The sequence below is a fragment of the Maniola hyperantus genome, chromosome 7, assembly GCF_902806685.2.
Source record: "Maniola hyperantus chromosome 7, iAphHyp1.2, whole genome shotgun sequence".
Classification (NCBI taxonomy): domain Eukaryota; kingdom Metazoa; phylum Arthropoda; class Insecta; order Lepidoptera; family Nymphalidae; genus Maniola; species Maniola hyperantus.
This window is the reverse complement of record NC_048542.1, coordinates 8,886,077-8,901,213: the sequence shown is the minus strand read 5'-3', so window position 1 is coordinate 8,901,213 and position 15,137 is coordinate 8,886,077. Positions and strand designations below refer to the sequence as shown.

Here is a 15,137-nt window from a genome sequence, read left to right as displayed (position 1 = left end):
TGCATTCCTTTAGCGAGCTTTGCATCAATATGTTCAAAATCAAAAATATTTTGTTGGTATATTTTTTTGCAGTTGCGCATTTTACGTAAGGTTAACTTCATCTGTGTTATTCCTACTCAATCTGAATGTATAAAACCTAATAGCGTGTTTGCTTTTATAGAATGCACCTCATTAGACAAATTCTATTTTGTCTGCCAAAAGGTAGGTTAGCTATTGTGCTGCTCTTTTTGAGATCTTTTAACAATATTATATTGTTTACTACAAAGTGTCCGAGCCTCAAACGGGCAACAAACATAGGTGTAACACGACACCATGGTGCGTTAAGATGGGATTTTCTTAATCCCATCATCGTGGACCGTGAAATCCCGACCCGAGGGGCGTTGATGGGGATTTTGTCCCGGATTGTAGACTACTGGAATTTTAACTAGTTCATGCCTATTGGTATTGTCTACTTTAAGCATCTCTCTTATTTGACAGCTAAAACTCTGGACTCCCTATAGTTTCGTTATGTCCGTCTGTTACAACTACTTAAGTATTTTATTCACGAGTTATCTTTTTTTAAATTATTGCGTGTGCAAATTGCAAACTATAAAATATGAAAATAAACTTTATCAAGGTATTCTAGAAGTTTGTATTTCAAGTCAACTTATTCATTCAAAAATTACATCGAAAAAAGTAAAAAAAAAGAATTAACTAAGTAGTTGATTTTTTAGTTCTACGCACCTACCTACCTACTTTATACTTACTTTTAGGAAACATCAGTTTTCTAAATTTCGACACATCTCAGAGCAAAGTTAGATACCTATGGGTACCTACCTAATTAACGTTACCTATCTTATGTATCAATAAAAAATCATATTTGATATCGTGATCTTTGAATAACAGTTGGATTTCCTCATTTCCATTGTTTTCATAGACAAATTACTAATTTTATTACTTCTATAATATTTTACCTACCAATAATAACGTTTGGGACGGTGTATAAAAATTGCAACTGATTTATACGAAAAAGACTAAGTCCTTACCTACCTAGTCTTTTTTATCCCTGAATAATATCTAATCATGATCCTGATCGAAAACTGATACCCCACAATAAAATGGCGCCAAATGGAGTGTTAAATGTGTTCTATTTTGACAAAGGAGGTTTTAATATAAGCCTCTTATTTTTTATTTGTGTTAAACTTTTTTTTTTTACGTTCATAGCTATCACATAGTTCGTTATATTCCTGCAACAATATGGCCTAAATTTTCATAGGTTTGAAGCGATTTATAATAAAGTAGGTAGGTATACCTATCTATATTGCAATCTGGTTTCAATTTAAACTTTATGTTAATACTTACCTACTTACTTACCTAGGCAAAATAATATTGATAGGTAAGTATACCTAGCTGGTATAGTTACTCCCTTTTTATTCTAAAGTTTTCTAATAGGTACTTACTGTGACTGTCTACCCAACTCTGGGATCTATGTTTCACGGAGCGTACCTACCTATTAGTTTAGTTACTTATTCAGTTTACCTATCGAAGTTCTATTGTCGGTAGGTAATAATAGAACGATACAAAGTGTAAAAGATGTCTCTTTTCGTGACAAAATAATTTTTCCGTTTTGTCAAACATTTTGTCTTGTTCCTTTGAAAGTGGGCAAAGCTTTATAAATGATGTTTTTTGTGTATTTTTGGTCGGTATGTCTGTTTGAGATGAAGATTAGATAAATCGCTTTTTGCACAAAATGAGATGATTAAAGTTTATCTAAGTAGGCTCTATTTTTAAAGCAGGTAAGTAGATCATCATCATCACTCTTCTCAGAGTGAGAAGGATTTTCGCCATAGTCTACCACGCTGGCCATGTGTGGATTGGTTGACTTCACACACCTTTGAGAATATTATGGAGAACTCTCAGGCTCTCAGGTTTCCTCACGATGTTTTCCTTCACCATTAAAGCAAATGATATTTAATTAGGTACCTACAACGCACATATAACTCCTAAAAGGCGTACCCGGGATCGAACCCCCGACCTCCGATTAGAAGGCGGACTATAGGCACTAGGCTATCACAGGTGAGAAGATAAATAATTGTTATCTTTAAATACTTAGGTAATAGGTATGTAGGTAAGTATATGTTTTACATATTCACATATTATTATGGTTTTAGCTTGTAATACCTAGAGTTTAAAAAATATTACAGTATGCTCCTGAAATAAACATAATTTGATAGATACCTACCTATTAGGTATTTTACATTTACACAGTCGAAGATTTTGTAAATCTATAAATATAAGTAAGTAGGTAAAAGGAAAGGTCTGACTGACTAACTGATTTATCAACGCACAGCTCAAACTACGGGTGTAAAAATAGGTGTTTTGAACATTTTCAGTCATACGATCAGTTCTGTGGCGATGTGAATATACCTTCCTACCTACACTGGAATATAACTTCTGGCTTGGGACTTGGGAGCCAAAAAACGTGATTAAGTCGTCTAAAAGGTTGTTATTTCGTCTCCCTAATTAACGAACATGTCACGTTCGCCCTTGTTTAAACGACAGACGTATTGACTGTTGCATTAGACCGATTCTTAGTAACCGACATACACACACCTAGGTACACATACTATGTACCTACTTTTAAATATTTATCCATTATCATTTCAATACTTATTATTATTGTACTTACTTATAAGATGTTAGAGAAGAGTGGGGTCGCCTGCCACAAGTAGACATCCTAGTAGCAATACTAGTTACCTACTTACTAGGATGGCCCTATTTTTAACGCATTAGGTGTGAAATGTGAAATTGTTTTACTGAAATAAATATTTTTGTCTTTTTGGGGTTCCGTACCTCAAAAGGAAAAACGGAACCCTTATAGGATCACTTTGTTGTCTGTCTGTCTGTCTGTCTGTCTGTCCGTCTGTCTGTCAAGAAACCTACAGGGTACTTCCCGTTGACCTAGAATCATGAAATTTGGAAGGTAGGTAGATCTTATAGCTGACGTTTGGGGAAAAATCTGAAAACCGTGAATTTAGGGTTAGATCACATTTAAAAAAAAATATGTGGTCATGAACTAATAATTGGTATTTTCAACTTTCGAAGCAAGATAACTATATCAGGTGTGCTATCGTGTGAAAGGTCTTCACCTGTATATTCTAAAACAGATTTTTATTTATTTTTATGCATCACAGTTTTTGAATTATCGTGCAAAATGTCGAAAAAATGCGACTGTAGCACGGAACCCTCATTGCGCGAGCCTGACTCGCACTTGGCCGGTTTTTTTACTTTACTTTCATAATCATAATGACCACCCATTAAAATGCGCAAAAGCGCTGCTAAATTCTTAGGTAGATACATAAAAAGCCGATCTTGTCAGAATTTAGGTACCTATATTTTCCTACCTACATAATTTTAAATAATTTTTCCCCAATTTTTATCCACCTATCAACAGTTTGAGTCCCAGGTACTTACCTAGCTTCAACCTAAATCCGTACCTACTATTATCACAGAATAGTCACCTACTTATTAGTATTGTATACCTACCTTTTAAAATAGAAATTATGATCTGTACAACCTTCCGAAATTAGACAAAAAAAGATGTGGGAATGTTGAATGGGAATATTTTTCAACTGAACATACGATCGATCTAATTGCCAAACGAGAGCGGTAGATGTTAGGCTATGTTAGGATGTTAAAGTATTGGAAAAATACACAACGTAGCACGTCGTAGGTACAGGATCTCTAAAAAGTCATCACACTTTATGACGTGACCTTTTGTGAACCTTTAGTAGTCTTTAAACATACATAAACAATGTGCATAACCTTACATTTCATCATCATCATCATCAACCGATAAACGTCCACTAATGAGCATAGGTCATTTGTAGGGACTTCCACTACGTTATTGCGCTTTCGGAATCCAGTGGCTTCCTATGAGACTCGTTTGATGTCGTCTATCCACCTAGTCCTGTCTCTATCCACTAGATCCTGATGGGAGGCCGGACCCGGAGGTCTGCCAACAACGCTATGCTTTCTAATGCGAGGTCACTATTCAAGCACCTTGGAATCTCAACGTCTATCGGTCTTACTTTTCATACCAAAATTCAAATCATTTATTCAAATTGGGTAGGTACTTTCAGTGGCGTGCACAGGAGTTCAAGCCAGGGTATGCATTTAGGTATGAACTTATTTTACGGCAGGTTATAATGAAAAATAAGCATTGATTTATTACAATAAGGGTAAGCAATGCGTTTATGCTTCTATGAGCTGCACGCCACTGGGTACCTTGTACGTACTCTTTTTGTTTGTCAGGTCTTACCACCACCACTTTACAAAATCACTATCAAAGCTGTTTGGCAACTCATTCCCAAGCTTTCTTATCATTTAAATATCTAATCCTTTAGGTACATTATAGGTATTTGAGCGTTTACATTGTACTAGTACCTAATAGGATTTTTCAATAAGTTTACGTTTTATGAAAACTTTGAACTCGTTGAGAGACATCCATAATATTATGTAATTCCAATGTGTTAAAATTGTAGAGGAGCTACGACGTAGACACTGTGCGTAGAGATTATTTTTTATAAAGTATACCTATCTTTTACCTACTTTCTATCCCAGAAAATCAAAGATTGCTCATTGCATTTTTAAAAACCTACCCACGAGGTAGGTTTTTAAAAATGGCAGGTCGAATCGGGGTAGGGACGCCCCGTGTACCTACACACACAGCCCACACGTGCCTAAATAAATGGATAATATTAGAAAAGGGATAGATATCCAACTATTTCGAATATGTATAGGAATATTTGGGGGTAGCAGTCACAGACTGTTGTCTGGGAAACAAAGAAATTAATCTTCACCCCTGACCGGACGCCGGATACGAGGGGCAAGCAGACCGGACCGGAAGCAACTGGACAACGGACTACTTATTGATTGCGGTTAATTCCTTTCTTCCCTGGTATGACCGAGACTAATGAGTAATGATCCAAGACGATTCATTGACGCGCAGAGCATCTACCTAGATGATTAGACAATTCCGACGTCAAGTCAGTAGGTATCTAGATGAGTGATGATTGATGGAACGAAAATTGACTAGATTTGTCTTGCCAACATTAGCAATCAGATGGACGACGGGTTCAGTCAAGTCAGCAATAACTGTACCTATATTAGAATACTTAGAAATTAGAATAGAATACCTAGGACTTAGGTTAAAAAAAAAATCTTTTTTTTAAAGAATATTAGCCGTGTTAAATGACTAATATTCCCCTTTCCTCTCCAACTAAGCGTCAGGCTTGTGCTAGGAGTAGGTACGACAATAGTGCAACGGGGGAGGTTTGAACCGTCGACCTTTCGGTTTTCAGTCCACTCCTTTACCGGTTGAGCTATTGAGGCTCGTTATTCATGTATATGTAACCTATGTGCAATTTGATAAGTCCGGGCACTATTAATAATGGCCGGTCTGTATTCATAATGCCCGACTCAATTGGACAATGTGATTAAAACAGCATGATTAATCACTTTTCCCGGCCATTATGAATAATGCCCACCCAGTTTTGGGCAAAGTAATAAAATAGGTGAACTGTAGTGTTTTTGTTTATTAAATAAAATTAAACTTACAAAATTTTCATGAAAAGTCAACAAAAAATAAACTATAGGTATAGGAAAAACAGGCACAGAGAACTTAAGCTGCAAGAGCGAGCGAAGCGAGCTCGGGACTCGGGGCACCCCCTTCGTGGTCATTTCTTTTTAAACCACCCAGAAAAAGGACCTGTCTACCACGACAGAGGCCATGTCCGTCGACATGGCATCTGTCGTGGTTTTTATATTTGTTAATAGAATTTCTGTCAAATGTTTTTTTGTAAAATGATATGTTTGCGGAATAAGTACGACGTTTGTGATTTGATTAGTTATTGAAACCTTTTTGGGAATTATTCATACTGCCCGGTCCAAGTGATAAATTCAAGCTATCTCAAACATGACTTACCTATTAAGTACATGGACCACGGGCCGTCGGGCATCATTAATAATGGCCGATCAAAGTGATAAATTAATTACTTTGCCCATCACTCTTGGGCATTATTAATAATGGCCGGTCCTTATTAATAATGCCCAGTTAATCACGTTGCCCGTAACATAAGTACTTAGGTACTTATATTAAACTTTTACATGTCTGCCAATCCGCATTGGGCCCAGCGTGGCTGACTATGGCATGTACTCGTACCTACCCTGCTTACTCTGAGAAGAGAACGGCTTAGTAGTGAGCCGGTAATGGGTTGATCATTATTAAATAATTAACTATAGGTACCTACTTAATACTAAATTCCTACCTAGGAGAAATTACCTTCTACCTACTCGTAAAAAGTCCATATTAACGTCAATACATAATTAAAAATACTTACCAACCTATTAAAAAACTTGATGAATTCGTCAGCTTACTTTTTATCACCACCACCAAAGTATTTTAACGCAAAATGTAGTCTATCGAGGACATTCTTACACATCTGCGATCTTTTTAAGAGCCCTTTTCACTTCCTTCCTTAAATACTTTAATTTTAACTCAATTTTAAGCGATTTCTAACTTTAAACCGTTTTTTTACGGAGCATTTTAGTATTTCGTTTTATCTAAGTATACGAAACATCTGCCAAGATAAGTTTATCATCTGTGCGACTTTATTTTATCTGTGGCGCTCTAATGACGTTGACAATTGGCGCCGATTTTTTGTCCTTATTTTGCGAACCTCACACGTAGCGTAGACATTATTGATTTGACATTTGTATAGAAAAAACAACTAATTAAGACATTGTAACTACTTAAGTAGTGCGCGATAAGTCGATATGGCAATCGGGGTGGGGACGCCACGCACTCCCGCACAGCCCCCACGCTAACCCGGTGCGGGATAGCGCAGGTGACGTGCGGGTGCGCGGGGCGTCTCTCCACCTCACACCCCGATCGCCATCTCGACCGGTCACGTACTATAAGTAGGTAGGTAAGTAGGTACAAGGTAGGTATTTTCTTTGGATGAATAATTGATTCTAGGACCAGACACGGAGATGCATTTAAGAAGAGGAGCCATCAAGATTTTTGATGAAGGTCAATAATAGGTAAGTAGGTACCTACCTACCTACCTAATTAACAATAATTTTATAGGTAGGTTAGATTAGATACCTAATACCTAAATGTTCCAATTTTATGATTTGCCATAAATAGTTAAGAACGGTAATTACTATACCTAAATAAGTAGGAATGACTATACTTAGTTGAATACACGTTTAAAAAATAAACAAATGTACAATTATAAAACATTTATCCACTGTACAGAGTCGCACACAAAAAAACAAGATTAACATGACTAGATTAACCAGAAAAAAGAGACCGCGGATCAAAATCATAAATCATGCTCATTATATTCGAACAGGATTATTTTTTACCGAAGAAAATGTTCAAAAAAGCATCAAAAGGCTATAAGGGGGGCGCCATTTTGTTAGGACACCGTCGATTAGGGCGGGAAAATAGGAAGCTTTCAACGAATCACAGTTCACCATTCAAAAAGGCGTTCTGAAATTCTACCAATGGTACAAAAGGCCGGTCTGATCATGCGCTTTGGCTTCGATCCATAGACTTATAGATATAATACGGCAGTGTGGGCTTGGCCTCTGCCGTGAGAGGATGTGTTTGACGCGTCATAGACAATATTTTTAGATAAAAAAAATGTCGAAGTGCCTATTAACCAAATAGTGATAAGTAACCAATTTTTAGTGTATTTTGTGATGAACTGTTATAATTGTGAACTGATTTAGTTAGATCTTCTATTCATAATTTAAAAAAAAACATCGTTCGATTCCTTCGTTCCATCACAAACAAAAAGAAAATATAACTCCTAAAATAGTAGAATAATATAAAATTATTTCAAGCGGTTCTTTATCGTTAACCCGTTCACTACACCCAACTGATATCACGCGTGATTGCTATCACGGTGTTGTAAATATAAGGGGGCGGGTGTTATCATCATCAGTGATGGTGATGGCCAGTGGTGGTGGCGGGCTGGTGCAATCCCCGCCCGACATGTTGCACCACCACAACATCATGGACACGTCGTCTCATGTCGAGATGATGCCCAGTAAGTTTATCAACACCTTGTTTTGGATATAATAAGTATCTACCTAGGTAGGTATACGATTGTTCCTCTTTGCTCGACTTGGCGGGGGCACTACCGTACCCCCAGGTGTAGGTTTTTACTAAATACGATGGGGTCAGATGGTGTATTGTACCTAAATATTAACATTAATTTGTAAATTGTTGCATACCTACCTACCTACCTACCTACTATATCTACCTGCACAAAAGAAGAAGAGGGAGTTTGATATAACATTAAACAAATAACCTCTCTTATTGGAATCAAGAACGAAAGAAACAAACTCTCATTTAACCAAAAAGTACCTTCCTAGGTACGTAAAATTAAGCCTATAGCCTAAGTACCTATTTTTAAACTTTGGTAAAAGAGATAAATAGTTAAGTAATTGACCCCCTATCAACAAACTTTTAACTTGACAAACAAAGCTAAATATTTTGTAAGACTATAAAAAGCTAAATATTTGTAAGAATATAATTATAGGTCCTGCCGAAAAAATGAATAAAGTACCTACCTATCCCAGAAAACATAGGTAATAAGGTGATAATAAATATAGATAGGTACCTACCTACCTTAGGCAGGTACGTACCTACATAGATAGATAGGTAGATACTATAGATAGATAGAAAACTTTATTGCACACATCTAAAACATGAAATAAACAAGACAAAAACAAAGAAACTAAAAACAAATGTTTGCAAAGGCATTGTAATTGTATGGTAGGTATGTAATGGTAGATAACCTATGTATGTATTGTAAAGGTATGTACCTAATTGTTTGGTAGGTACGTACCTACCTACTTAGCTACTCAAAATATTTAAGTTGGTAGGTAGGTATATAGGTAGATAATCAGGTAGATCTTTTATCTAAAGATATTTAAAAATCTAATAATTTAATCATTCAGCCCAAAGTTTAACCAATAAATGTGATGTAGCATCAAGGGGTGACCCTGATTGATTTATAATCCACGGGGTGGATTGCACCCGCGCATTATTTTTGCTAATGCAAGCGAGACCGACCATTAGAGGGTTAGAAGATTTATATTACTTTTTCTCTCTTAAACAATATAATATTTACAATCTTATTCCTTCATTTTTTGTTCTAGCATGCTGATTTTTTGAGTGCCTAGTAATCTACCATAATAGATGATAGTCTAAGTATAGGTAGGTACTAAAAGTATTTTCTTATTTTCTTTTAGTTAAGAATCAACGAGTACTATATCGCACGCGTAATTGGACAACATACCTACTTACCTTACCTGAACCACAGCGAAAACCATGTGCATTTTTTCTGCGAGTGCAAAAAATTTCTGCGGCGAAACCACACTTTTATCGTAAAATTGTGGCGAAACATTTTTACCGTCGCGTCGCGTTGCATATTTTTTTTGTTTGATTGTGACCTTTTTGTTAATATTATGTCCTCTCATTTAACCTTTATGTACCTGCATAGTGCATAGGTACCTTTCAAGGTAGGTAGTCAGGTACCTAGGTACTTACCAACCTACTTAGCTGTTTTCAGGCAGGATATACTGCTGTCTACTAAGTAGGTGCCTACTGAAAATTTTCCATTGAGTTCTGAAGTTCTTTCTATTACTTAATCATGTATACGTAAAAAATACATGTAGGTACGAGTGGCATAGCCTGTGCAGTGGAGTTAAAATATACCTACTTACCTCTCTATAGTTTTGTTGAAAATTTGTGAAACCTATTAGTCTTTTAATACGGAATTAATTGGATATTTTGGTGACATTCGTACGCTCGATAGGGATCTTGATTGTTATCGCCTTTACAACATAACTCTTTTAATGGTTTGGTGACATTATAAATATGAATGTCTTTCTTCATCCGAATTTCAATAGAAAACTATAGTAGGTAACCTTTTTAGGGTTCTGTGCAAAAATGGTAAATGAGGAACCCTTCTGGTGCGACTAAGCCGAGACGTACTTGGTACCTACGTAAGCTGACTCACATTTGGATGGTTTTTTTCTGTAGGGATCATGTTTATATACCTATTGTTTAAATACCTACTACCTACTTGAGCAAAATTCTACCTAACTACCTATGACTCTCAGCATAAAACTTTCACCAGACACCGTCGTTCTTGAATCCTTAGAAGATACCAATAGGATACAAACCACCACCACTCATCAAAGCCAATATAGAGAACTATTTCCTTATTTGGTTACCACGCAATATAATATTCTGAATATTTGTAGATAATATTTCAAATTGTATGTAGGTACATACGTCGTAAAATATGACTGCAAAAATATCAACTTTCAAAACAAACTGTGAGGCGAAGTTACAACAAAAATGCAGCAAGACAAACACACTGTTTGCCTTTTAGCGTGCAACGTTTTATTGCAGGCACTAAGTAGCGAGGTAAATAGCGGGCTTAAAATAGTTATTTTGAGACTTACTTACCTACCTGTCTCTCCATAGATGGACCATACATTTGACCTATGGAAAACAACTCTGGTAGGTATACTATACTTAGACCTACTTACTTTGTTCGGTGGTCGATAATGATAATAATCATCGTAGCTACTTCATTAAAAAAAAAATTGGACAATGAGGAAGTTTCAGGGCGAACGTTCCATAAAATTTTCATAGATGACGCTGTTTACTGCACCCACTAAAAACGAAAAATAATACCTACCTATATCTATATGATAATGATAAATAATAAATAAATAATAATGATCTATGCTTTAGGTCCTTTCTTCGCCGATGCAAAATTAATAAATTACTTCTATTTTATCTATTAATTAGTTCACAGATTTTGTGGGGAGGAAACGTAAGGAAAACTGCAGTGCACGCTAGGTGTTAGGTACTACTCGTCATCTATGCCATTAATTGACACCACCTAAACATTAAAGCATAGGTAGATCATATATATATATATAATAATAAATAAATAATATAGCCTTTATTTCCCAATAAGTAAATTTAACAAAACACTTAGTACACTTTTCTTAAACATAGTTAATACTTAATTCTATTTCATTCGATATTATGCTTAACTAAGTAAGTAATTCAATCAACTTTTCACATTTCAACATACATAACTACATAATAATAAATTGTTGTGATATAGATATACAATAGGTACCTATACATTAAGTTTATAATATTTGTCTTATTAGTATTCAGTAGGTAAGTACTAGGTATTTCATTTAGTTACAAATTACAATAGCTATGGTAGGTATGCTTTATTTAAGTTTGTTGTTCCTTACTACTCTAATAATTGATTACACACTAGCAAAAATAATATATAAGTAGGTATTTCATTAATCGTTAAAAAACGTGTTAGTATTTAAATCATCAGCTCCTTGAAGTAATATACAATTTCATTACTGTATCCTACATGAAATAAACAAATAATTAAACTTCTTTCTTTTGCAAATAGATACAATAAATTATTATACAGTTAAATAACAATAAAAAGTTTTGATGGATTGAAATTCTGGCCAAAAATAGTTAAAAAGGTTATTTAGCTATGTTGTTTTAATTATTCTCAACTCATTACATTGTTTTCAAATTACAATCATATTTTATTCTTTTGCAATAACTAGTTTTGAGATTAGTAGATAGGCCTACAATCTACATGTAGGTACCTACATAACATGTAGGTACATACACTTTTTTCTGAGTAAAAATATGTATTCGCATTTACAAGGAAAATATATCTTTAAGTAACCAATAATGCCTATATTATTATAATGCATATACATAATAATTATATGTTTTTAGTTTTGTATATAATATTCGGTATTTTATTATTTTACTAAAATAAATCTGTGGTATAACAAAGGTAACATTTTATACTTTTTAACTATGCATTTAGCTACCCATCCTTACACATTGATTATTATTATACAATACCTACTTTCCTTAATTTAATATCTTCAATTTTTCTTTATTGGGTTACCCTTTCGTGGGTATAGGCCTCCTCCATCAGTAGCTGTACAGATTTTTAACTCTTACTAAATAGGTACTCTCAAGGAGTATGGAATATCCATTTGATGTGAGGGTTTTGGTCTCACACTCCCACAGCGACCACCTGTACCTACTGGGAGCTAGTGAATAGTATTTACATACTTTTTATTTTTTATTTTTCTTAAAATGACGTTTTGAGAGGGGCATTTTTAATTTGCGTTGTTTTTGATTATTTAAACTATGTTCTGGAGATTCCTGCAAACTTATTTTGTTTTTTGACTGTTGCATTATTTCATTTAATATTACTATTTTGTTGTATTTAATTATAGCATTTTTTCCTTCGTTTCTTAATATCTTTACTTTTTCATTGAGAGTTATCCTTTCTTTTAAAATTTTTTGTGGATAATCTTCTTTTATATAATATGGTGTATCATTTAAAGTGTTCTTGCTTTTCATTATTTGTATCTTTTTACTTACAGTGGTAAGAGACAATATTATTGGCCTTTTCTTATCACCCTTCTTGCCTATTCTATGAAGAGATTCTATTTCTGAAGTATTTAACTCCACTGACATTTTTCCATTGATTATTGTCAAAACATCCTTCGTTAAATCATCATAATCCTTTTCCTTCTCTTCAATTCCAAAAATTACTAAATTTTTTCTTCTTATATATTTTTCTATTAAATCTATACGTTTTTCTTGTTCTTCGACTTTATTGTTTAATTCAGTATATTTTAATTCCATTTCCGAAAATTTTTGGTTTATGTTGTTGTTTATGGATTCCGTTATACTTTTTTCAAAAATGTGTAGTTCTTGTTTTTGAGTTTGCATCTCAAGTTGTATATTTTTTAGAATTTCAGTTATTTCTTCCATTTTAGATGCTACTAAAGACATGCAATTGCATGCAATATATATTTTTAATTAAACTCGACAGTAGGTAGGTAACAAACAACAAACAGCTGGCCGCGGGCGAAGTACTCTGTCAGCCGTCTAGGTATATCTACTGCTTTACCGACATGACGCCGGACAAATCCGTTATAATTTTTTTTAGGTTATTGTAATTTTTATTAAAATTATCGCCGTTAACCACTTATATTAGTGTTTTTACTCGTATTTAATTATTTCTATTTAATGCTTATAACTTCGTTCTTTGTTTTTGGCACTAATATAACAGTTTTGTGGCACTATGCTTATTCACTTTTGCACTGTTTTCTTCTGTTATTGTATGGTTTTCTTGTAAAATTTATATAAAACTTAATTTCTTTTTCACTATTTCACGTAAATTTTCACGTAATATATCCCATATCACACTGTAACTGTTTTTAATCGTACAAGTAACACAGAGATAATGTTTGCGTTGCGCACTCCAGCGCCCTCACTATTAGTATTATTTTTCATTTTTAGTGGGTGCAGTAAACTGCAAGTGTAAAAGTGTAAAAATGAAAGTTTTCATAGATGGCGCTGTTTACAGCGCCATCTATGAAAATTTTATGGAACGTTGGCCCTGAAACTTCTTCATTGTCAAATGCACATAGTTTTGAACATTATTTTGATTTGGCATAAAAATCCCATCCAATATCGATTTGAAAAAAATTCAAATCAAATTAACCCTCTACCTAGATTCTAGTACCGACCTAACTAGTAAAGATAATAATTAAGTAAGTATGGCTGACATTATGGAAGCAATAAGAATTTTTGATTTTATGCTTTTCGCTTTACGAAGTTAAGTTATTCATCTAAATTCAATTTACAAACTCGTTTAAGTCTTAAAATAAGTTTGTTAATTGATGTATATTTTTACTTTAAATTAAATTTTTATTGCTATATACTTACCTATTGGGAAGGCACTAGCCCCTAAGACACGGGATTTCCTAGTTTCAGAGAAATGAACTGTACCTATTAAGTAAAGTAAATATTATTAGATATTATTGTTATTATTTGGAAGAATAAAATGGTAAATATAAGTACCCATCTGGCCGAGCGGTTAAGCCGTCTGACTTTGATAGATGAATTTGACTATTTAAAAGTACGAAGGTACTTAATAGGTACTTACTTGTAAAAGTTTACTCGAATATAAATTCTTTCATTAATTCATAGAAATATTTTCTATTTCTATGAATTGAAAGGCCAGTGAATGAACAAACTGAACAAACCAGTCATACAGAAGCACTACCTATAGAACTATGTAACCACATCGATCGCCCATCTTAAAATCGGTGGGGACCACCAGAGCACGTTTTATTAGGGTGCGAACTCAGTAGCGTTCGCACCTACCTCCTAAACTAAAGTATGTGTTTGCCATTGCCGCCGACACAACCTTACTAGGTTACCATCATAGTTGCCGATATAAAAATATTAAAACGTGTGTGGGATTTAAAATAAGATTTATGAACAACTAAGTATAGTTTTTTTTTAATACTACTTATGAGTACCTACCTACTTCCTTATAGGTAGGTAAGTACGTGCAGAAAATAACTGCTTGCGGATCACAGGAATATTTGTGTCGTTTGTTCCAATCGATATCCAGGAATGCTTTATCGAAGTTGGCACATATTATTATTATTATGTTGTTGTTGTACCTACTGGTACCTACTTACCAATAAAAAAATACTTATGAAATATATAGTGAGTAGGTATTTTGTGAAAGCTTTTTTTGTTTCCATATAGCAGCATCAAGCAAACATCCATAGCATCTTTCAAAACTGACGAAATATTTTTTTAAATCTTCGGGGTTACGTCGATTACGCCAACGCCAACTTTGAAAAAGCGCGCGTCGACTGCTATTGATCATTAATTTAACCCTTTAAACATAGGTATAGCCGGACATATTATTTTAGCCGGCTCTGGCGTCTTTTTTCATACCTATAGTACTGTGTCTTCAAAAGGCTCTTCCTAGGAAGGTAGTTCAAACTCTAGAGTTGAGTAGATGTTTTGTTTCATTTCCATTTTAATTCTAAAAATATTATTCCGAACTTTGAACAGGTTTCAAGACTCTTAATAAGAACTTTTGGAATAAGATTCATTTTTACATTTATATAATTTGCTGACAAGCTGTCTGCCTGACTGCACTGATCTATCAACGTACGTA

General features: G+C 34.3%; 2 protein-coding genes across 2 annotated transcripts in view; one reads left to right on the top strand and one right to left on the bottom strand.

Moving 5' to 3' along the window:
- Positions 1 to 15,137, bottom strand: part of galla-1 (cytosolic iron-sulfur assembly component galla-1) — a 194,175-nt gene that overhangs the window by 118,147 nt on the left and 60,891 nt on the right. The window lies entirely within an intron of this gene.
- Positions 7,633 to 15,137, top strand: part of tup (LIM1_Isl and LIM2_Isl domain-containing protein tup) — a 70,070-nt gene continuing 62,565 nt past the window's right edge. The window contains exon 1 of the mRNA XM_034970352.2: positions 7,633 to 8,099. Within this exon, the coding sequence (XP_034826243.1) occupies positions 7,997 to 8,099 (103 nt within the window). The 5' untranslated portion in view covers positions 7,633 to 7,996. The remainder of the gene's footprint in view (positions 8,100 to 15,137) is intronic.